This window comes from Oryx dammah, unplaced genomic scaffold, assembly GCF_014754425.2.
Source record: "Oryx dammah isolate SB20612 unplaced genomic scaffold, SCBI_Odam_1.1 HiC_scaffold_29, whole genome shotgun sequence".
Classification (NCBI taxonomy): Eukaryota; Metazoa; Chordata; class Mammalia; order Artiodactyla; family Bovidae; genus Oryx; species Oryx dammah.
Genome location: NW_024070213.1, coordinates 89,698,555 through 89,720,159, shown reverse-complemented (window position 1 = coordinate 89,720,159; position 21,605 = coordinate 89,698,555). Strand labels below are relative to the sequence as shown.

Genomic DNA, 21,605 nt, shown 5'->3' with positions numbered 1-21,605 from the left:
CACTACCCTGATGAAAGATTTTGTGTTTTCTCTGGACTGACTCTGGATGCTCTTCACTGAGTGCTGCCTTCAGCTGGTCTAACTGGGAGCAGCACATGTTGGAATTAATCATTTGGTTTTTCAGAGGGAGCTCATAACAGAGGACTCCCGTCCAATCCCACCATATATACATCATTATCCTCTTTGATGAAGACTGGCCTTCGGTGTGGTTGGTGGTGGTTCGTTTCTCTTGACCCACAATCTCTCCCATTTCACATTATTGTGCAGTGTCCACTTTTCATCACCCATCACAATTTGTTTTGAAAAGGAACATTTTCATTACATTTCAGTAGAGAATCACATGCAGAAATATGGTCAAAAAGGTTTTTTCACTTAACTTATATGGAACCCAAACATCAAGGCAACGAACATAACCAAGCCAGTACAAATGATTTTCAACACTTGATCTGGTTATCTTGAGTATGTCAACTATCTCCTACATGATGTAATATTGATTTTTCTCAGTTAATGTCTCGATTTGATCACTATCACCTTCAACTGGTCTACCTGGCCATGGAGTTCTATTCAGTGAGAAGTCTCCAGAATGAAACTTCACAAACCACCTTTGACATGTTCAGTCAGCACAGCCCCTCCTCCATACACTACACAAGTCTTTTCGTGCATTTCAGTTGCAAATTTACCTTTCTTGAAATAATAAAGCGTAATTTGCCGAAAATGCTGCTTCTTCCTTCCATCTTCAATACTGAAACGGCTACACAAAAATTCACTAGTTTTGGTAAGTTTTTTTTTTTTTTTTAACACACACTGATATGACAGCTGTCACAATACAATCGAACAAAATTGTTTCAAATGAAGTTAAAGATAACTAAGTGCTACCAGAGCCATCTTATAGAAAAACACCAAGCAAACTTTTGGGCTGACCCCATATCTGTCTGGTTGGCCCCTTTCATCACCCCTGCAAGCAAGGAAGAAGACAAATAGGATTTTTATGGGTCCAACCTGCATGGACAATTGGCTCCTACCCTTTGCTCTCTGCTACCCTAATTATCCACCTCAGTACTCAGCAGCTGCCAATATGCCAAGCTCATAAACCTGATTTCATGGTGATTTGGGGTTCGGCCCAGCTCGGCCCTCCATCCTTGACCAGATAAAAGGGTGGAGGCTGAGCTCACCCGATAACACTCCCGCCTCTGTCCTCCCGCCAGGGCGCCGTCTCTCCGCCTCTCACACCCACCATGTCGTGCCGCTCCTTCCAGCAGGGCTTCAGATGTGGCGGCCGGAGCTTCAGCTCCTGCTCAGCTGTCCTCCCCCGTGTGGTCACCCACTATGCAGTGAGCCAGGGGCCATGCCGGACTGGGGGCAGTGGGAGCTTCCGTGCCCTGGGCTGCCTCGGCTCCCGGAGCCTGTGCAACGTGGGTTTCGGGCGGCCCCGGGTGGCCTCCAGGTGTGGCCTGCCTGGCTTTGGGTATCGAGCAGGCACCTCTTGTGGGTCTTCTGCCTGCATCGCCCCTGTAACCATCAATGAGAGCCTGCTGGTCCCACTCGAGCTAGAGGTCGATCCAACTGTCCAGAGGGTGAAGAGGGACGAGAAGGAGCAGATCAAGTGCCTCAATAACCGCTTTGCATCCTTCATCAACAAGGTAGGAGGTGGGTGCCAGGGTGCAAGGCCATGAGAGACAGACAGCACCTTGTGGCTGTCGCAGGAGCCACAACCTGGGGCTGCTGGGTGGCTGCTCCATGACCCCTAGTCGCTGAAAGCTGGTTAGATCAGGCTCAGCAGTGGACATTTCTGCTTGTCTGTCTTTTTTTATAATATGTTATCTTTCTCTGTGGGTATTATCTGATAAACTCACCAAGAAGGCCTGAGGTCAGACTATAAGAGGAACTCCCAAAGCCTGATAGATACTGAACGGGGCAATCAGAGGCAGAGACCTGCCCTTTCTGGTGAAGCTTTAATGAAAGAGCTTCCTTCCGATGACATGAACTGGGGTGAGACCCTTGGCACTGTGACCCTGGAATTTGCCATCAGCTTAGGTCTGTGATGAAGAGAAGGTGGGGCAGTCAGAGCTAGGGACCCCAAGTGGCCATGAGCAAGTGTCACATCTTTCAGCCCCCAAGTCACGGCTCTGAAAGCCTTGAGAGAAGGGTGACGTGCTGCCTTTGGAAGACGCTGAACTGGCCGGTCACCTCGGCTGCTTCTGGGCCTGTCCCTATATCCCAGGGAAGCACTTGGGATCAGGATACACACCGAGGGCTAAGTTGGTGTTCCTGGTGATCCCAAGTTTAGGTCAGAGTCCTGGGCTGGCAGTCAAGAGACCTGGACCCTGACTCCCAGCCCCAGGAAAACGGGCAGAGATAGAAGGAAAATTAAAGGAGGTAACACTCACAAAAGTGTTCCCAAAAGGAACTTGTTTTAATAAATGGAAAATGTTAAACTTGCAGTTTTATTTTGAAAGCTCATTAAGCTCTGCTTATAAACTCATTCCAACACTGTGAGCCCTGATCATCAACTGCATCACATCTCCATCTGGGAGGCTGGGGACCTTCTGCTGACCAAGCCTTTGACCAGAAGGAAGATGATGTGACTTCCTCTACCGTTTTCTTGAGAGACGGTACACAAGGTGCAAAATCCCAGGGTGAGGACTGGAGACAGTGTGTACCCAGCCAGTGACTAGCTTAGCTGGGTGACCAGGGCCAGCTCACTCAGTGTCTCTTAACCTCCATCTCCAGGCCACGGAAATGAAGGGGAGGCCAGCAGCTCTCTGTGTTACTGTGGCAGGGACATGGTTTGGACTTGGCCATGTAGGATGGGGACGGGCCAGAGTAGCAATGGGTGCTAGGACCGAACTTTGAGCTTTACTCCCTGAGCACCCCTGGGCTGTAATTAAAGAAACCCCAATTTCCAGTAGCCTCGCCAGCTTCCATTAGCATGAAGGTATACAAAGCTCTCCCCATGCAATCCTAAGTATGAGTTTGAGGCAGCAAAACAAGCTTTAGGGGCTGGGTGGCTCGGCCCAGGTTACAAGGCTGGTGGCAGGCAGGCAGGGCTGGGAGGAGGAAACACCCCAGGCCTCTTGAGGCAGCCCTGTTTCCACTACAACACAACCCCTGGTGGAAGCTGGGGGTCCTCTAAGCCACCCCAGGCAGGAGAGGCAGAGACACAGCAGTGATGTGATGGAGGTCGGAGCACAGACGGATTCCACTGCCCGCGGCAGCACTTACTCTCACCAGCTGTGGTCCCCAGGGTCCCAGCTGCCCCGTGACATCCTATTCTTGGCTGCAGGTCCGGTTCCTGGAACAGAAAAACAAGCTGCTGGAGACCAAGTGGAACTTCTTGCAGCAGCAGAGGTGCTGCTCGAGCAACATTGAGCCCCTTTTCGAGGGCTACATCTCCACCCTTCGGAGGCAGCTGGACTTGTTGACTGGGGACCGAGACCAGCTGGAGTCAGAGTTCTGCTGCCTCCAAGACACGCTGCAGGGCTACAAGAAAAAGTGAGTCTGCCCCACTGCTACCCAGCCCAGCACCTGGGGCAAGTGACATAAACAAGCTGGGCACTGGGTTTCCCCATCTATAAAATGGGAAGTTGAACATGTAGACCTTTAGGGGGTTCCCCAGTCAGGTGGGATAGCGTAGGCAGAGCGTCCTTACTCCGCATTAGGCACATGGTACAAACTCTGAGAGTTTAGATGGGTATTCATCCCCCTTCCCACCACACTCTACCTCTCTTCACGTAGAACAAGTTTTCTCCTGCTGTCCCCAGGGCTCCAGGGCTCTGCCTCATACCTGTTGTGCCTCATCTTCCATCAATCCCTTGACAGATCTTGAACACTTCTTAGCCTTCAAACAGATTCCCAAGCCCTCCTTCCTGCCAGCTTGGACTCCGGCTGTTCCTTCTTCCTGATAAGTCCCACCTCAGCATTTCTTTGTAACATCCGGACTAATATAGTCTACCTCGCATCTTCCTGGTCCAACTTGAAATCATCACCTGCAAGAATTCACAGATTCAGGGATTCTTTCAAGAAGCTGAGGCCCGATAAATTGCCTCATGGTCCTGGATGAGCCTCTCATGTTGGTGGGAAAGGGTTGAGAGAAACACGTCTCCAGAGACAGTGTGAATACACTAGGAACGAGAGTTCAGTAGAGTGGAGCCAGGCTGGGGACACACACATACCCACATGTCTAGTCCAAGTCAGATGCTGTGCTGGGCAGTCTGGGTTTGATAAAGTTGGGAAAATCTGACTCTTTCCCTCTAGATGAACTGGTAGAGTCAGCAAGATACCCCGGTATGCACACCAACAGCTACAGCACGATACAAGGCAGGAGGGAAGAGGAAGCCCAAGAGAGTGAGAGAGCAGAAGCAGCCCAGGAAGACTTCCCAGGGGAGGTGTCAGTTTGTTCAAGGCCTTGAAGGATATGTTTCATATCAGTTGCTTCTTCTAAAAGAGAAGTTCAGAGTAGACCACAGAAAAGGAAATGAGACAGAAGCAGGTGGCAAGGAAGGACCAGAGTGTGCAAGTGAGAGGGGACGACTCAAGCAGACTGTAGGCGAGATGTGGCAAGGCTGAGGGTGTGGCGGGATCAGCCATCTCGGCAGGAGCGATGTCTTTCTTCATGGATACAAGGTGATCAGGAGACATATTTTGCAGCTCAAGATTAGGACTTTGAATTTTAAAAGTGGGGCTGTTGGAGAAGGATGAGGCCAGGTGGTATTTTAACACCAACAGCAAACACACAGTACCCTGTTCCAGGGACTGACCTGGTATTTTGCAGACATTAACTTGTGTGGTGTTTGTAATTGTGAGACAGGACCAGTGATATTCTCATTGTACAGGTGATGAAACTGAGGCCAAGAAAGGCCAAGCCACTTACCCAAAGTCACATGACAAGTGCAGGACAGAGTGGGATTGAAACCTAGGCAGCAGGCTCAGCATCCAGCACCTGTGCAGCGGCTGAGTTCTGCAGGAAAACGGAAGCTCAGGCGTCAGGAAGCACAGAGAAGCTTTTAATGGATTGATGTCGCTCATCAAACTGAGTCATTCTGACCAGACTAAACCCTTGACCCTGATTCTGTTGCCTTGGGGTGTAGTGAGTGGGCGAAGAGCTCCCTGGAGCCTAGAGGAAATAAGCCGGCTCTCTCTGAGGATCTGGTAAAGTGCGTAATTGCTACCTCTGCAAGTGAGCTGCAGGTAGAGGCCAGGCTCAGCGCTCTCCTGGTGAGGAGGAGCACGGGGTCAGCTGGGCTTGCAGTGACTGCAGCCAACTCTCAGAACAACTCAGAAAAGACAGCTGTGGGCCTTCCCTGGTGGCCCAGTGGCTAGGACTCCATGCTCCCAGTGCAGGGGACCTAGGTTCAATCCCTGGTCGGGAAACTAGATTCCACAGGCTGCGACCAAAAGATACCACATGCTGCCACTATGATCTGACGCAGCCAAATAAATAAATAAATATTTTTTCAAAAAGAAAAGACAGGTGTGCCAGCAACAGGCAGCCAGCTCTTCACCATTTTCCCAGAGGAAATGGCTAGATGAAGTCAGCTTCCTCAGCAGCAAGATAGAATAACGGTGGCTTTAAGAAGGACTTCCCAGGGACTTCCCTGGTGATCCGGTGGCTAAGACTCCATGTCTCAATGCAGGCGGCTTGGGTTCGACCCCTGGTCAGGGAACTAAATCACCATATGATGTAACTAAGGACCCACATATCGCAATTAACATCCAGCACAGCCAGTAAACAATTTTTTTTAATTAAAAAAAGAGAAGGACTTCCCAGAGAATGATTCATTACAGGAAAAGGCTACCAGGCATTGGGGTGGAACATAAACTTACAAAGTGGTTAATAAGAGGCTATGATTAAAAAAAAAAAAAAATCTGTGTTGAGTGGCTGAAGGGGCCAGAGGTGACCAGAGACAGGGCCAGACCTGGTGCCTCCGTAGGGCATTCAATCTGTGACTTGTCCCCAGAGGCTCCTACTCTCAGGCCCCATGCCCACACCCTTCCAAATCCCACCAGCGTGACTAAAACACTTTCCCTCTGCCCCTTCCACCAGATATGAGGAAGAGCTCTCCCTGCGGCCCAGTGCTGAGAACGAGTTTGTTGCCTTGAAGAAGGTGAGGAATGGTGGCCCACGGAGGGAGAAGACGCTCTGAGCTGGCCTAGAGGGCCTGGGGACACTCAACCCCTGGACCGGGCCTGCAGCCAGCCCACCTTGCTGACCCTGGTACCAGCCCCACTGACCCCAAGAGAGAGAAAGGCCAGCCTCCAGCCCCAGAAGGGTAGTGACTGACGCCTCCACTGCCCAACTCGTGTTAGGTGTTGTATTTACATCTGTCCAACAAGTTGGGGATGTGGCAAATGCCAAATCAAAAGACAAAAGCTCTGACTCAAATCCCCAGAGATGAAAACCACCGTGACAACCCCTCACATAGACAGCTATGTGTTTTGTTGCCCAGGGTCCATAGGAGCTCTGAGGAATGGACTCCCATCTCCTTTAATCCCATTCCCTTCAGATCTTTCCCCATTGGGATGCCAGGCCCAGGTATGAGTTCCTTGGTTTTGTCACCCTCTTCACTTCCATGTGGGCCTAAGTAAGGAAACTGGGTCCCACACCTGTCACCTGCTACCAGCTTGCCTGGGAGGTGGCGCAGCTGGCAGAGGGGTGGCCCCAGGTTATGACTGTCACTTTCCTGGCTGCAGGATGTGGACACGGCCTTCCTGATAAATTCTGACCTGGAGATCAATGTGGAAGCTCTGATCCACGAGCTCGACTTCCTGAAAACCCTGTATACCGAGGTACCTGCAGCCATGCTGCCCACGGGTGGTCGGCCAGGGGACAGTTCTGGAGGGATGATGGGAGGGGAAAGCTCCTGCCCTGTGGGTACATTTGTGGCTTAAAAGTGGGCAAGTGAAGAAGGCATTGTGGAACTGGGTCTCAGGCAGAGAGACTCCCAGAAGTCAGAGGGCCCACACCTTGGCTCTTAGGTCTTGGTACACCTGGAGGGTGGAGACTGGAGCAGATCTGTGACTGAAGGCTGGGACAGCCAGGCAAATCTGCCATGGGAATGTCAGGGCTGGGTCTCCTCATTTCTTCCCCTCTCCCTCGCCAACTTTATCCTCAAAGAGCTCACCCATTCTCACCTGGGCTCCCCACTCCCCTGCCAGGAGACAAACCTTCTCCAGTCTCAGATCTCAGAGACCTCAGTCACTGTGAAGATGGACAATAGCCGGGAGCTGGACACGGATGGCATCATTGCCCAGATCAAGGCCCAGTACGACGAAATTGCCAGCCGCAGCAAAGCCGAAGCAGAGGCCTGGTACCAGAGCCGGGTGAGTCTTGGGCAGGGCCTGGGAGACCTCAGAACCACTCTCCTCCAGGAATCAGGAGAGAAAATGTGAGCCATGCCACACCAGCCTCTGTTGTTTCGACCAAGCCTCAGGCCAGGTCCCCATGAGTGTGGGAGAGACCCCACAGACAGCCCAGACCTGTTCATCAGAGTTCCCTAGCTTTATACACTCGTAGACTCACAGGAAGTGCTTCCCTAAGTAGCATTCAAGGAATACTAATTGGCAGTGATGGCAAAGAGGTCTCAGAGTTTCCGGGTGTGGGAGGAGGCTAATGGCATGGAATGGTTACTAATGGTGGGGCAGAAACTGTGATTAAGGTGGCCCAAGACTTAGGTAATTAGGGGCTCGCTGGGAGGGCAGCTGTGCCCCCAAGGGCAATCTGACTTAACAGATACTATCATCTCAGTCTCACCTACCCCATCTATGAAAGGTACCATTCATTCATTCGTTCACTCACTCATTTATTCATTCGTTTCTTGCACCTTCATCATGTGCCAAGCAGCATTCTAGATACTGGAGATCCAACAGGAAGCAGAGCAAACAATAATCGCTGCCTCTGTGTCACTTTCATTCTCCAGAGGCAGGAGCAGGACAGGCAAACAGGACATATAAGTACAGCAGATGTATGTTAGATGGACATGTGCTATGGAAAAAAATAAATCAGGGTGAAGCACAGGGAGTATGGCGGGAATTCGGTTTTTAAATGGGTGGCCAGGGAAGGAGGGCCTTACTGGGGTGTGTGGAACCATGAGGATATGAGGAGTCAGACCATCCCCATCCTCGAAGAAGTCACAGTCCATGGGAGAGAGAGGTATAAACAGCCAGAAGCATACGAGGTAGCATGACGTGGCCACCAAGGTCAAGCCATAGGCCCAGGGCGCAGCATGATGATGCCAGAAGTGACAAACTGTGTATGGAAAGACAGGAGCATTGGCATTTGATTTGGATCTTGGAAGCCAAGTATGATTTCCATAAGCAGAGCATGGGGTAAAGGTGTCTGGCTGAGAGCCAGCAGGAGCAGGCCAAGAAGCATGAAGGGGAGGTGTCCCCAGTGTGAAGCACCAGGAAGGATATGGGGCTGGAGACACAGCTAGATCACAGCACTCGGCAGAGCTTCCCTGAAGGCTTTAGACACTTCTGAAGGCCGTGGATACCAATTTTCAGGAAATGTCCCAAGAAGTGCTCTGTCCTTTTTCTGCAGATCCATGGTGATCAGGTATCAAACCCCAGCCTGGGGTCAGCTCCCTGTAAGTCAGTCTGTGACCCATCCACAGCCAGGTCTCGTTCCGGCAGGCCCCTCCTCTGATTGCTCTCCTGGGCCACCCATCAGGCCTTAAGGAAAACAATCTTAATTACCCATCCTTCTAAGTTAGAATCAGAATGATAACTCTGTTATTTGTCAATTGTACTTGGCTGTGAAGATCAGAAATTTTAAATAATAATGGTTAAAACAAATTTGATTTTTTATTTTTTCTCAAATAACTTGAAGTACAGAAATAGACTGCCATAGATGACCCCAAGTTACCCTCAGAAACACAGGCTCCTTCGAGCTTGCTATTCTGCCATTCTGTTAAGAACGTTAATCCTCGTGGTACCCTCATACCCTAAGGTGGCTGCAATACCACCAGTCTCACATGTCCACTCCAAGCAGAAGGAAGAAGAGAGGGCAAAAGGAACATGCCAGGTGAATCATCGCTGACTTTAAACAGCTTTCCTAAAAGCCCAACCCTGCAACAGTCTACACCTCATTGAAGAGAAAGCTGAGAAATATTCTTTTGTCTGGGGTTCTGATGAAAAGAAGTGTGGATAGTGATTAGGCAACTACTGGTTTTCTCACAGTAACCAAAGAGAGTGACTTATGCTTATCTTATTTTGCATAGAAAATGCATTATATGCAGAAAACATATAGTTGGCTAATTTTTAAAAATCTATTGATGTAATCTATAATTCACTATTAAGAAATTAGCTTTTATGTGCAGAGGTTTAAAAAAAAAGTGTTAAGCCAGGATAGGAAGTAATATTGAATTTTGTTTTCAATTGTTTTGAGGGAGAACATGCAAATATATCTACCCTGAGGGGGCAGATGTTCTGCCTTCTCTGTTGTTGGTCTTTTAGGTACCCCAGGGTGAGGGCAGAAATCCCCTCCAAGGTCCAGAGCACAGATGGAGCAAAAGGGAGGGATATTCCAGGGCAGAGAGAAAAGGATGAGACACAGAACCCATGAAACAGAGAGGAAGGGTGCTTGGAGCTTAGGGGAGAATTTAATAAGCTTGAAGGTTCAGGGCTGGGAGGTGAGAAGGGAATGAGAAGCAGCTCAGAAAAGGACCAGAAGTGGGAAAGGGCTGGGGAAACATAACAGGTATAAGAATCCAGAGTACCCAATGCAGGAAGTCAGGAGAGCAGAGCCTGGGGACAGTGGGGATGAGGGCTGAGAGGGACCACAGTGTGGGTTCCCAGGTTCTGACCTCCCTGTCCGGCAGTATGAGGAGCTTCAGCTGACGGCCGGGAATCACTGTGACAACCTCCGCGACCGCAAGAACGAGATCCTGGAAATAAACAAGTTGATCCAGCGGCTGCAGCAAGACATTGAGAATGTCAAAGCCCAGGTGAGCCCATCACAGGCTGACCCGCCATCTGGTCCTGGTTGTACAGGGCAGGTTCATCCTCCCTGGGGGACCTGAGGTGGAGGGAATAAACTTGCACTGTTTCCCACGAGAGGGAGTGAGCCCTTCCTTCAGAAGAGCTGATCCACAGCTGGGTAAGCAGGGTCAGGCAATAGTGAGGTCCCCAACAGAGACTAGGCAGCCTATATTCATCGAGATGAAACAGCAAGAACACTTCGTGAGGTGGGAGTATAGAAAAGATGTCCTCCACACCCCCTTCCAACCAAAGATTGTAATTCCATGATCCTCAAAATCAAGGTGACGCTGTAGAGTCCATAAAATCAGACCCACCCTCTCCTCCTAGGCTAGTGAAGACCAGGCAGATGCTTAAAATGTGTTAACCACAAAGTAATTGCTTGGCATAAGAGGAAACTCTCAGATCTCCCTGAAGTGTCATAGACAGGAGAACTGGCCTCCACCCACTGGGGGAACCAGACGTCACAATTCTAGGCTGAAACCCACAGCAGACGTGAACCTGGCACGTAACCATGACCGTAGGAAGGACTCACTCTTCCTTCTGTGTCCCTCCTTCACTCTCACACAGTCAGACTCACAGCACTTCTGACACCAGATAGTGGGGAAGAGTGTTTCCACACCAGCCAGCTCTGCAACACCAGCTGGGTGTTCCACAATTGATCTCACTTCTGACACTACCTACCTGGAGATAGCATCAGATCCCATAGGTTAGGGGCTGCCCCCCAAGTCCCAAAAGACTGCCCCAGTTCAGATGCCAACCACACGTCCCGGCTGTGCTCCTGACCAGCTGGCTGTACATTGGAGGGCCCCATGACCATCCTCCTTGGATTCAATTAATTTGCTGGAGTGGCTCACAAAACTCAGGAAAATAGTTTACTTTTTTGGTTTATTATGGGCTTCCCAGCTGGCAGAGTAGTAAAGAATCCACCTGCCAAGGCAGGAGACACAGGAGATGTGGGTTCAGTCCCTGAGTCTTGAAGATCCCTTGGAGGAGGAAACGGCAACCCACTCCAGTATTCTTGCCTAGAAAATCCCCATGGATAGAGGAGCCTGGCAGGATACAGTCCATGGGGTCACAAAGAGTCAGATATGCCTGAGCACCGATGCACGCGCTGGTTTATTATAAAAGGATATGATAAGGAATACAAATGAATACCCAGCTGGGAAGGATGCATAAAGTAAAGTGTGTGGGAGGGACACAAGACTCTCATGCCCACTCCAGGTATGCCATTCTCCCCATACCTCCACCTGTTCAACAACCTGAAGGCTCTCTGAAGCCTCTACTATTGACATTTTATGGAGGCTTCCTCACACTGGCATCATCATTTACCACCTCCATTCCCAGCTGCTCTCCTCTCTTAGGAGAATGGTGGGGTGGGATGAAAATTCCCAGCTTCTAGTCAAGGCTTGGTTTTTCTGGTGACCAGCCCCCACCCAGGAGCCCACCTAGAGTCACCTTATTTAAACAAAAGACATTGTCAATACTCAGGAAAGTCTAAGGGGTTTCGGGACTCTGTGTCAGACACAGGGTCAAAGACCAAAGGTTAGGAGAAAGGATGCTCTGGTGTGCTCATCACTTAAGAAACTACAAGGTTTGGAGGAGTTCTGTGCCAGGAACTGGGGGAAGAAACCAATATATGCTATTTTCAATGATCTCACAATGACCATGCTCTCTGTTCTTCTGAGAGTCAGCCCAGGGTCCCAGGGCCCCTGTAATACTTTTCTGTGCCCTCTCCCCCAGCGCTGCAAGCTGGAGGCTGCAGTGACCCAGGCTGAGCAGCAGGGCGAGGCGGCCCTCAATGATGCCAAATGCAAGCTGGCCGGGCTGGAGGAGGCCCTGCAGAAGGCCAAGCAGGACATGGCCTGCCTGCTCAAGGAGTATCAGGAGGTGATGAACTCCAAGCTGGGCCTGGACATCGAGATCGCCACCTACCGGCGCCTGCTGGAGGGCGAGGAACAGAGGTGGGTCAGGGATGTCTGTTCTCCTGCCCTCTGCTTGCTGCTACAGCCACTGCCCGCCTCTCAGCCCATCCACAGGAAATCTGGTGCAGCATGCAGTCTGCATCCCCTCCTCACTGGCAGGTCCACGGTGCGGGCAGGGGCAGGGGCAGGGGCAAGGGCAGAGTGTTCTTCTCACTCTCTGATGCAGCTCTCTTGCGTCTCCTTTCCCTCTCACCTCCAGGCTATGTGAAGGTGTTGGACCCGTGAATATCTGTGAGTACTGAGGACTCTGCAGGGGCTCTGGGATCTTGGGAACTGATCCACCCAAACATAGACCACACTGCCCATGCCCAAACCTTAGCCTGCCTCCCTCACCCTAAAGGAAAGAGCTCCTGGTGGATGGAGAGTTTCTCCCTCAGGGCTGCCCAGGTCTATGGGAGTCAGAAGCAGGAGCAGACACCCAGTGTGGTCTGCCAGGCACCATTTAGACAAGAGGATGTTTTCCTGGAGAAACAAGACTTGAAGCAAATAGGGAGCTTCCCAGGTGGCGATAGGGATAAAGAACCTCCCTGCCAGGGCAGGAGACGCCTGAGACAAAGTTTCGATCCCTGGGTCAGGAAGATCCCCTGGGGGAGGGCATGGCAACCTACTCCAGTATTCTTGCCTGGAGAATTCCATGGACAGAGAAGCCTGGTGGACTGCAGTCCACAGGGGCACAAAGAGTCAGACACGACTGAAGCAACTTAGCATGCATGCACACATGCAGACAAATAGAAAGAGAGGGTAAAGCAGAAGACAGGGCTCTGGGGCAAGAGAAGGACACGTGGGGAACTGCTAAGCATTTTATGTGACTGGAATGGGAGACTTGGGCTTCCCCCGTGGCTCAGTGATAAAGTATCTGCCTGCCAGTGCAGGAGACACAAGTGACGCCTCACACAAGGCTCAATCGCTGGGTCAGGAAGATCCCCTGGAGGAAATGGCACCCCACTCCAGTACTCTTGCCTGGAAAACCCCATGGACAGAGGAGCCTAGCGGGCTATAGTCATGGGGTCACAGAAGAGTTGGACACGACTGAGCAACTAAAGAACAATAGGAGACTTGGAAGTTGGTAACTGGGATGGGGGTGTCCTTAGACACGACGACAGCAGGTGCTGGGCCGGCGGGGGCATGGGGCTTGGCCTGGCAGGGCCCTGAACACCTCTTCCTGTTCCCACAGCTGTGAGCAGCTCCAAAGGTGCCATCCTGTATGAGCCATGTGTGGTCAGCACACCTGTGTACTGTCCAGGGAGCACCACTGTCCTCAAGAGCAGTGGGGTCTGCGGCATCAGGGGCACTGGTGAAATCTACATCCCCTGTGAGCCCCAGGGGCTCCTCGTCTGTGGGAGCAGGCGGAGCTCCGCTGTGAAGCTAGGGGCTGGGGGCAGCGCCTCCTGCCACAAGTGTTAGTACAGCCCCAGAGGCTAGTAGCCCAGGGGACAGGACCCAAGCTCCAGGCTGGGATGTTGTCCCCCACAACCAGGGCTCAAGACAAGGCTGTTCCAAGATCCCACCTTTCTCTACTGATCGAAGATTCCCCTTGGGTTTTCACTGGGAGCTGCCCCTCAGGTATCTTCGAGAGTCTCTTTTCACTTAGCTGTGTGCAGACCCTGAGCGAGGCCCTCCGGTGAGGGTAGGGTACAAAGGAAGAAAACACATCTCCCATCTCCCCGGACTGCTGACAGTCAGGCTGTAGTGTGACCAAGAAAATGGCAATGGCCCCCTAACACTTCTCTTCCCCAGGAGGTCAAAGGGGCACATCACAGTTCTGCTTTGTGGATCATCCCATGGAACTTGCCACACAAATTCTGCCTCCCCTCACCCCCAGACGTGGTCCTCCTCTCTTACCTTGGACTCTCACGAACCTACCCCCAGACGTGGTCCTCCTCTCTTACCTTGGACTCTCATGAACCTGAGAAAAGTCAGCTCCTTCTAGCTGCCACCTAATACTTGCACTGTTGCAAATATCAAAAGGAGACATCCCAAAATCCCATCCCAAATTCCCAAGCCAAATGCTAGAATTTCAGGATCACGCGGAATCTGTCAACGCTGTTCTCGGCACACAGAATCAGGAGATGGTATTTGGGCAATAGACTTACCTGCTCAGCTGTGTTGAACTGGCACTATAAAAATACATCTCTTTCCTGAGCTGATATTGGCAGCTGATGGCAAAGAAATGCCTAAAACAAAGGGGACAATCAAGAGCTGACATTATTCGTTCAATGGAATCAGTCATGCCCGCATCTTTTGTACATAGCCACCCCCTGCCAGCTCCCTCTCCCTTGAGCTCCTCTTGCTTTGAATCTGATGTGAGCATGTTTTCCTGGCTACAGTGCTAAGGAGCTGCCTCAGCAGGCTTGGAGGCTCTGCCTCAGGGGCTGTGAGGGAGGAGAAGGTGCTAAACTGACCTCACCTCCCCAGAGCACACCCCCTCCCAATAGTGCTGCCTCCTGCCCACCCAGGGATCCACGTTTCTTCCATGAGCCTCTGGGCTTGTCTGTTCCCAATAAACTGTTCCCAGGCTACAGGAATCAGGATTGTTCACCCTGCTCTGAGGACAGTGAGGTTGAAGGGAAACTGATGAACAGCTTTGGGGGCCTGGGGGCCAGTTGGGAGCATTGGGAGTGGAAACAGAGGTTATTAAACAAACGGGAAGCTACATGTGAATGATTGGCAAGTGGCCTGTGGAGTAAGTGTGGAGCCATACAAATCACACTTAAAGCCTGTGCATCACAGCACAAGAGTTTACAAGTCACTTGCCATGTTAAGAACCACGGTCTTACTCCCCACAGGCCTCCTCACCACATGGTCCCCTGCATACGTCCTAGAGAAAGCCTGTGGGGCCCCTTATATCATGTCTGTACTCACCTCCAGGCCTGGGCTCTGCCTCTGGAGCCTGGACTATGTGTACCATGTCTACCTTCGAAGCAAGACAGAGTCAGGCCTGGGGCTGACAGGGAAGCTGGGTAGCAGCCTGGCCAGGGAGGGGCATCCTCGAGGAGCCTCTCCCTCTCCACAGCCCCAAGACCTGGAGCTGAGACTTGGTGGCAGCAAGTCCACCCTCAGAGGGGCCCTGATATGCTCCATGTTGCTTCACTGACCCCTGTAACAATCCCCCCACCATAGACGCGCCCCTGTGCTCCCGCGTCCTGAGCACTCCCTTACCGCACAGCCCTGCCTCACAGGGCAGCTCTTCTGTGCCAAGCCCTGCATTAGGAGCTGGTGATAGACTATAACACCCTCGGAACCCCGGAGGGCCTCGGCCTCAGAGAGGAGTCATAAGTAGTGACAGCCAGAGAGGATGGAAGTGACAAGAGAAAGCAACTGATGATTATGCTGGGCAGGGGGGTCAGAGAGAGGTTCACAGAGAACAGTGCAAGGACAGGGTTTGAAGAGACAAGGGTTACTGATTTATGGGTGTCTTATTCCAAAGGACCCGTCCACTCAGTTTTCATTCACTCCATGTACTTATCAACCACCTGCTGTGGGTCCGGCCACCCAGCAGCTGGTGTCACAGTGGTGAACAAGGTGGCACCTACCTGTAGGGACAGAAGACATGGTACCTAGAGCCCACAGTAGGGACTGTAAACTCTGGAAAACAGTCTGGCAATTCCTCAAGATGTGTAACATTAGAGTAACCACGTGACCCAGCAACTCCACACCTAGGTAGATACCCAAGAGAAACGAAAACACATACAGGACAAACATCTGGACACCAAGGGAGGGGAGGAGAGGCAGGATGAATTGGGAGGTTGGGACTGACATACACACACTACTGATACTACGCATAAAGCAATAACTGATGAGAACCTGCTGTATGCAAGGAACTCTAGTCAATGCTCTGTGGTCACCTAAATGAGAACAAAATCTTAAGAAGAGGAGATATATGTACACATTAGCTGATTTCTTTGTTGTACAGTAGGATCTAACACAAAACTGCAAAGCAACTATCCGCCAATAAAAATTTAAAAACAAAAAAAAACATGTCCACATGAAAACTCATCCATGAATGTTCACAGCAGCACTAGTCACAATCCCCAACAGGTGAAAGCAACCTGAATGCCCATCAATGGACTAATGGATGATCAAAATTTTGATCTATCCATACAATGGAATATTACTTGGCCATAAAAATGGAGTGAAGTACTAATGTGTGCTACAACATGGATGAACCTCGAAAACATAAGGTAAATAAAGAAATCAGACACAGAAACCAGATAGTCTGATTCCGTTCATACGAAATTCCAGATTAGGAAAACCTATAGAGACAGAAGGCAGGTTAGTGGTTGCCTAGGCCTGGAGGAAGGAGAGGATGGGGTAAGGGTGATGAAAATATTCTAAAGGTTTCTCTGGAGGTGATGAAAATATTCTAAAATGGACTATGGTGTTGGTTGCACTTATCTGGGAATATACTGAAACCATGGACTTGTACATTTTAAATGAGTGAATTATATGATCCATGAATTGTATCTTTAAAAAAAACTGTCTTTCAAAAATGGGGCCCTGGCTCCAATCCAGACCTCTGGGGCTTACAGCCTACCTGCGGGCACAGACTTAGACATGAAATTATAGATGTCAGGCTTGTTGTGAAGGAGGACAGAACTGAGGCTCCCACCCTGGCCAAGGGCCTTCGGTAGGTCCCCTGAGGAGGGGCAGGTAAGCTGGACCCCAAAAGCCAGCAAGACTGAGAGGAGGCAAGGAAGCCCGTGGCGGCAGGGTCGGCGGGGTGAGGTTCAAGGCTGAGGGATCAGCAACCCTGAGTCAGGGCACACGCAGAGTCAGACAGGTGAGAGCTGGTGACTTCAGGGACGCACATCCACACCCAGGGAAAGAGAAGAGATGGGACAACAAGGGCCTTACGTCTTCCATTCCCACTTGAAGCCCTGCCACCCTGGACCTGCCCTAGAGCCAGGAAGCTGCTTGCTGATTAAAAACCCAAAGCTCTGAAAACTACAGAGACACTCCAGTGTGGAGTCAGCAAAAAGAGAGATGACAATAGGCCACCTCTGTCCCACAGATGACTATCCACGGCCCAGGAAACACCCCAGGGGAGTAAAGGAGGAGAGAGGAAGATCCCTCCACCTTCACAGAGAGGTGGGCTCCGGCCCGGTGACCATCCCTGCGGGGATGGTACTTCACTCCCAGGGTGGCCCTGTCCTGGACATGAGCTAGAGGCGAGGCGCCAGCATGCCCCTCAGAGCACCCCCCAGGAGAGCCCCCTTAGTGCTGTGCAGTTGCGCCCTCCCTCTCCGCTTCCCCCCAGAGAGGAGGTGACGCCAGGCAGGCGGGATGCAAGTGCCTCCTGGTGGTGCTCCAGAATTTCACTCCATCAGCTGGGCCAACACCTCCCGAGCTTCTCCCAGGACCCGCCCTGCGCCAGGTGCAGGGATACAGGGAGGATCAGGCCCCTGCCCTGACCTCCGGAGGAAGGGAGAGATGTCTGCTGAAGCCAGAGCCTCCCTGCATTCCACTCCGTCTCCAGAGTTCAAATCTCAGCCCTTCCCAGAGCGCCCCCACAAGGACAGGTGGGGAACAGCCCAAAGAGGCCTGGGTGGAGGACCTGAAACGAGGTTCCTTGGTTTTGTTTCTGTCTCCCCAGAATGTCTCCCATTTTCTTGTTCCTCTTACCCCCGGGAGACCCTTCCTTGCCCCACTGCCCTCTCCCTCAGTTGCGCTCTGCCCCACACTCTGAGTCCCCTGGGATCCCTTCCTCATCCTGGTCCCATCAGGGGTTCCAGGGAGACTCACTACTGCCACTCTCCTCCTGGGGCTTGGACTGGGGGAAATGGCCACAGAAATGGAGCTATAAGTGGAGGAGGGGACCTAGGATCATTGTGTCTGGTAGAAGGAAGAGGGTTGCACCCAGCTGGCTGGCATCCCCAAACCTAGCTCAATGCCAGGCTCACATCAGCACCCAGGGAAGGTTTTCTGACGTGAACTGACTTGCATGCCTGAGAAGAGCTTCATTTCACCCTGAAACTGTGTGGGCAAGTGAGGAATTCGGGCTAAACCTGAAAAAAAAAAAAGAAAAGCCATCCTGCTTGAAAGGGTGAGGACAGGCTCAAGTAAGAGGGGTGCTTTGTCTCTCCTGAGAGGTTTAGATTCTATCTCAGCATCGCTAACCTGACAGGACAGAGGGCCAGAGGGCCTCGGCTCCTTCCCAACGCCCCCTCCTTCTGCAGGGAGATTCCCGAGTCTCCCCACTGGGGCGGGTCTCAGCATGAACATGTCCCAGTGAGTGCCTCTCTCCAGGACAGACTCGTCCCCAGGCAGAATGGAAACACTCTGAAGGAGGCGGTGGCTTTAGAAAGTCGTCTCATCCTCTGGGATTTCCCTGTCACCCTCCTCCCCACCCACAGGCATGCACACACACACAGAGCAGCCAGGGTTCCCAGGCTCTGCCCAGCCAACCAGCATGGCCCCCTCCCTCATCAGCAGTTCCCCCTCCTCCCAGGGCGATTAGCATCGAGGTGAGCCAGCATTCCATCCACACTAGCTCAGCCAGCAGATCTCAGGATTACGTCCAGACCAACTCTCAACAGGAAGAAGAAACTGTCAGAGCAGCAAAAGCCCCAGCCCAAAGTTTCCAGGGCTACTCCTCCTCTCTCCCCACCTGCTACCCTTTAAAAATGGCTGAGGACTGTATTTTGCATCGTCTGGCGAAATAATGCCTCAGAACTATAAACTGCTAATGGTGACAGCTCATCTCAGAACAGGGGTCATGCATGACTGGTCTCAATTACCCCCAGCTGTTAGGGTTGAAAGAAGCTGAGACACGGGTCAGCCCCAGGAATGGCTGGTGGGGTAATGATGCCATAACCACTGGCGGGAATGAGGTGGGGTGCTGGACCACAACAGGAATGACAGCTTACAGGTGAAGGGAGGCAAAAAAGCAGGAAAGAGGCAGACATGAAAAGAAGGTGATGAAGAGAGGAGAGAAATGGATAACCACACGAGGCTCCACACAACGTACACCCCGCCCAAACATTTCCACACATATCCCTCACATATGCCACCTTCAGTCCATCGACTAATGGACTGAATATATACTATGGACAGTCACATACTATGCAGTAGGTATAATTCCATGTTACAGATGAGGAAACTGAGGCTAGAGAGGTTAGACAATTTCCCCAGGTCATTTATGTACCAAGGAGGGCAAGTGTGCACAGTGATAATAAAATTTTACCCACTGTCCTCTCTCCCTTTTCCTCCTGCTTTTAATCTTTGCAGTGTCTCCATTCATTGAGCAAAAACACACAGCCTGCATACCAGGTGCCTCCACTCTCCTAAGGAGGAATGAAGAGGAGAAAAAAAACACACACACACACACACACCAGTGCCTGCCTCCTGGAGCTTATATTACAGCCTGGGATGATGATGTTAAACAGCAAATCCTTGCAGGCAAGGACCTCAGATGGTGAGAACTCCTTAGGAGAGGGGGAAGCAGGGAGAGGAGATGGAGAGTATGTGGAGGAAGGGAACTGAAAGAGAAGGGACCTATGAGCAAAGACCTGGAAGAGTTGAGGGACCTGGCCATGCAGCCATTTGAGAAAAACAGATTTCTCAGCACAAATAAAAAACAGTAAACGCGAAAAGTGTCTGAGCAGGAGGTTTCCTACCTGTCTGATGGACATGCAGGCAGACAGAGTGGCTGGAGCAGAGTGATTAAAGGACAGACAGATGGAAGGGAGGTCAAGGAAAGAGGAGGGCAGACTATGTAGAGTCCTGTATGGCATTTACTCTGGGTGTTTGAAATGGCTTTTAAAGGACCACTCTGGGCATGGTGTTAAGGAAAGAGAGACGGGGCAAAGGAGGAAGCAGGATGAGTAGCAGGAAGGATACTTCAATAGACCCTGTGAGGAGTGGTGAACTTGAACCAATATGGGAGCAATGGTGTGGTGAGCAGTAGTAAGGGTCCACGTATATTTTGAAGGCAGGACTTGTCAATGGACTGAACGTGGAATATGGAAAAAGTTGATGAACAAAGGATGGCTCCCAGGTTTTTGTCCTGAGCCAGTACAGAGATAGCAAGCCTGGCAAGTAGAATGTATTTCACATGAACAAGCATTCGGGAGAACGGTTTTGGACAGATTAAATTTGAGATTCATAGTTGATATCCAGATAGAGATGTTGACCAAAATACGTGTGTGGGGGCACAGAAGGGACATTCAAAGGGATGTTCAGGATAGAGATACACCTTGGGAGCCATCAACAGACAGATAGTATTTACAGTCATGAGGCTGTATGATGTCACAAAGGGGACAAGTGTAGAAAAAGACATGAACAGGTACAAGAGCTGAGCCCAAGGATGCCGTGGTGTGTGCAGGTCGGGGATATGAGGATAAACTGGTTGAAAAAAACGAAAAGAAGCAGTAAATAATATGTAAAGAAAATCAAGAGATTGTGGTGTCTGGAAACCAAAAAAGGAAATTATTTCAAGGAAAAGAGAATGATCAACTATGTCAAATTATTCTAAATTAAATGATAATTTAATGGAGAATGGACCACTGAATTTAGCAACATGGAGATTGCTGGCAATCTTCACAAGAACTTCTGTGTTATTATTTTCTACTTCTCCCTTTGAGACATGCACCTGATACCTGGATCTATGGAGTACAGTGGCAAACTAGAAACAAATGGAAACGTCCTCAACTTGATAAAAAATTTCGATATGCAGAAAACCTACAACTAACATTGTACTTAACTGTGAGAAACCTGAAGCTTTTCCACCAAAAATCAGGATCAAGGCAAAGATGCCCTCTCTCACCACTGCTTTTCAACATCATACTGGATATCCTAGCTAATACAGTAAGACAAGAAAAAGAAATAAAAGGTATAGAGACCAGAAGGAAGGAAATAGTGAAGACCTGAGATGGATGGCTCTAGTCAAAAGCTCATATTCCCTTCTAAAGTATTGATAGAATCCCAAGTAAGCATCCAATCAAGCACAAGTTCCCCCAGACACAGATAAGCAGGACAAATCATGCCACTTTCTAGAACAGAAAAGGTCAACATTTGTCTCTCCATCTATAATGCAAGGAAGCTACATAGGTAAGACTGCAGATATCCCTAATGTGTATTTTAGAGGTTCAAAATCATGTGCTTAACTTTCCACACAGATACATGGCCAAATCATTGGCATGTTTTGGCCTCAAATTATGTCACAAAACTATTGGTTGGTAGAAGTCTTCAAGATAATCTCCCCACACCAGCAGGAATACAGAGACCACCTGTTTTATCTCTATACCCTCAGCACCAAGCGCATTACCTGAGATAGAGTATCTGGTAATTGCTGAATGAATGAATGAATGTCCTTTGAGAGTCTCAAATCAGACATGTATTACATTAACCCAAATGAGCTTCACTGATGATTCGATTCTTATGTGAACAGTCAAATCAGATTACAGAGGATAGATGAAACACTGCAAAAGGTTTTTGGACTGTTTAATCCATCTACAGGGATGCAGTAAATTGTATTCTCACCATATCATTTCTTTCTTGGAGCTATGAAGACCCTGCTCCTCTTCTATACACTCATCTATTTAGGGATTATCTGTGTAGCTGCATTCCCTGCAAGCCTCTTGCTGGAGTTGTTACCATTCTAACTTTCTGGTGGTTAGCCACACTTGCAATGGAAAGTCTATTGGA

The 21,605-nt window shown here is 50.4% G+C and overlaps 1 protein-coding gene across 1 annotated transcript; it reads left to right on the top strand.

Moving 5' to 3' along the window:
• The first annotated feature begins 1,198 nt into the window (after window positions 1-1,198).
• Window positions 1,199-13,815, top strand: KRT82 (keratin 82). The gene is made up of 9 exons (XM_040234206.1): window positions 1,199-1,640; window positions 3,284-3,492; window positions 6,044-6,104; window positions 6,691-6,786; window positions 7,156-7,320; window positions 9,819-9,944; window positions 11,719-11,939; window positions 12,160-12,191; window positions 13,135-13,815. The coding sequence occupies exons 1-9, from the start codon at window positions 1,236-1,238 to the stop codon at window positions 13,362-13,364; spliced, it is 1,545 nt and encodes a 514-aa protein (XP_040090140.1). The 5' UTR covers window positions 1,199-1,235; the 3' UTR covers window positions 13,365-13,815.
• The last annotated feature ends 7,790 nt before the right edge of the window (window positions 13,816-21,605 follow it).

What these genes read in the sequence shown, in the direction of transcription:
- KRT82 (XM_040234206.1), top strand. Translation starts at nt 1,236, where the DNA reads ATGTCGTGCCGCTCCTTCCAGCAGGGCTTCAGATGTGGCGGCCGGAGC. An exon ending in TTGAGAATGTCAAAGCCCAG is followed by an intron (nt 9,945 to 11,718) that starts GTGAGCCCATCA and finishes CCTCTCCCCCAG; the next exon opens with CGCTGCAAGCTGGAGGCTGC. An exon ending in TGTTGGACCCGTGAATATCT is followed by an intron (nt 12,192 to 13,134) that starts GTGAGTACTGAG and finishes CTGTTCCCACAG; the next exon opens with CTGTGAGCAGCTCCAAAGGT.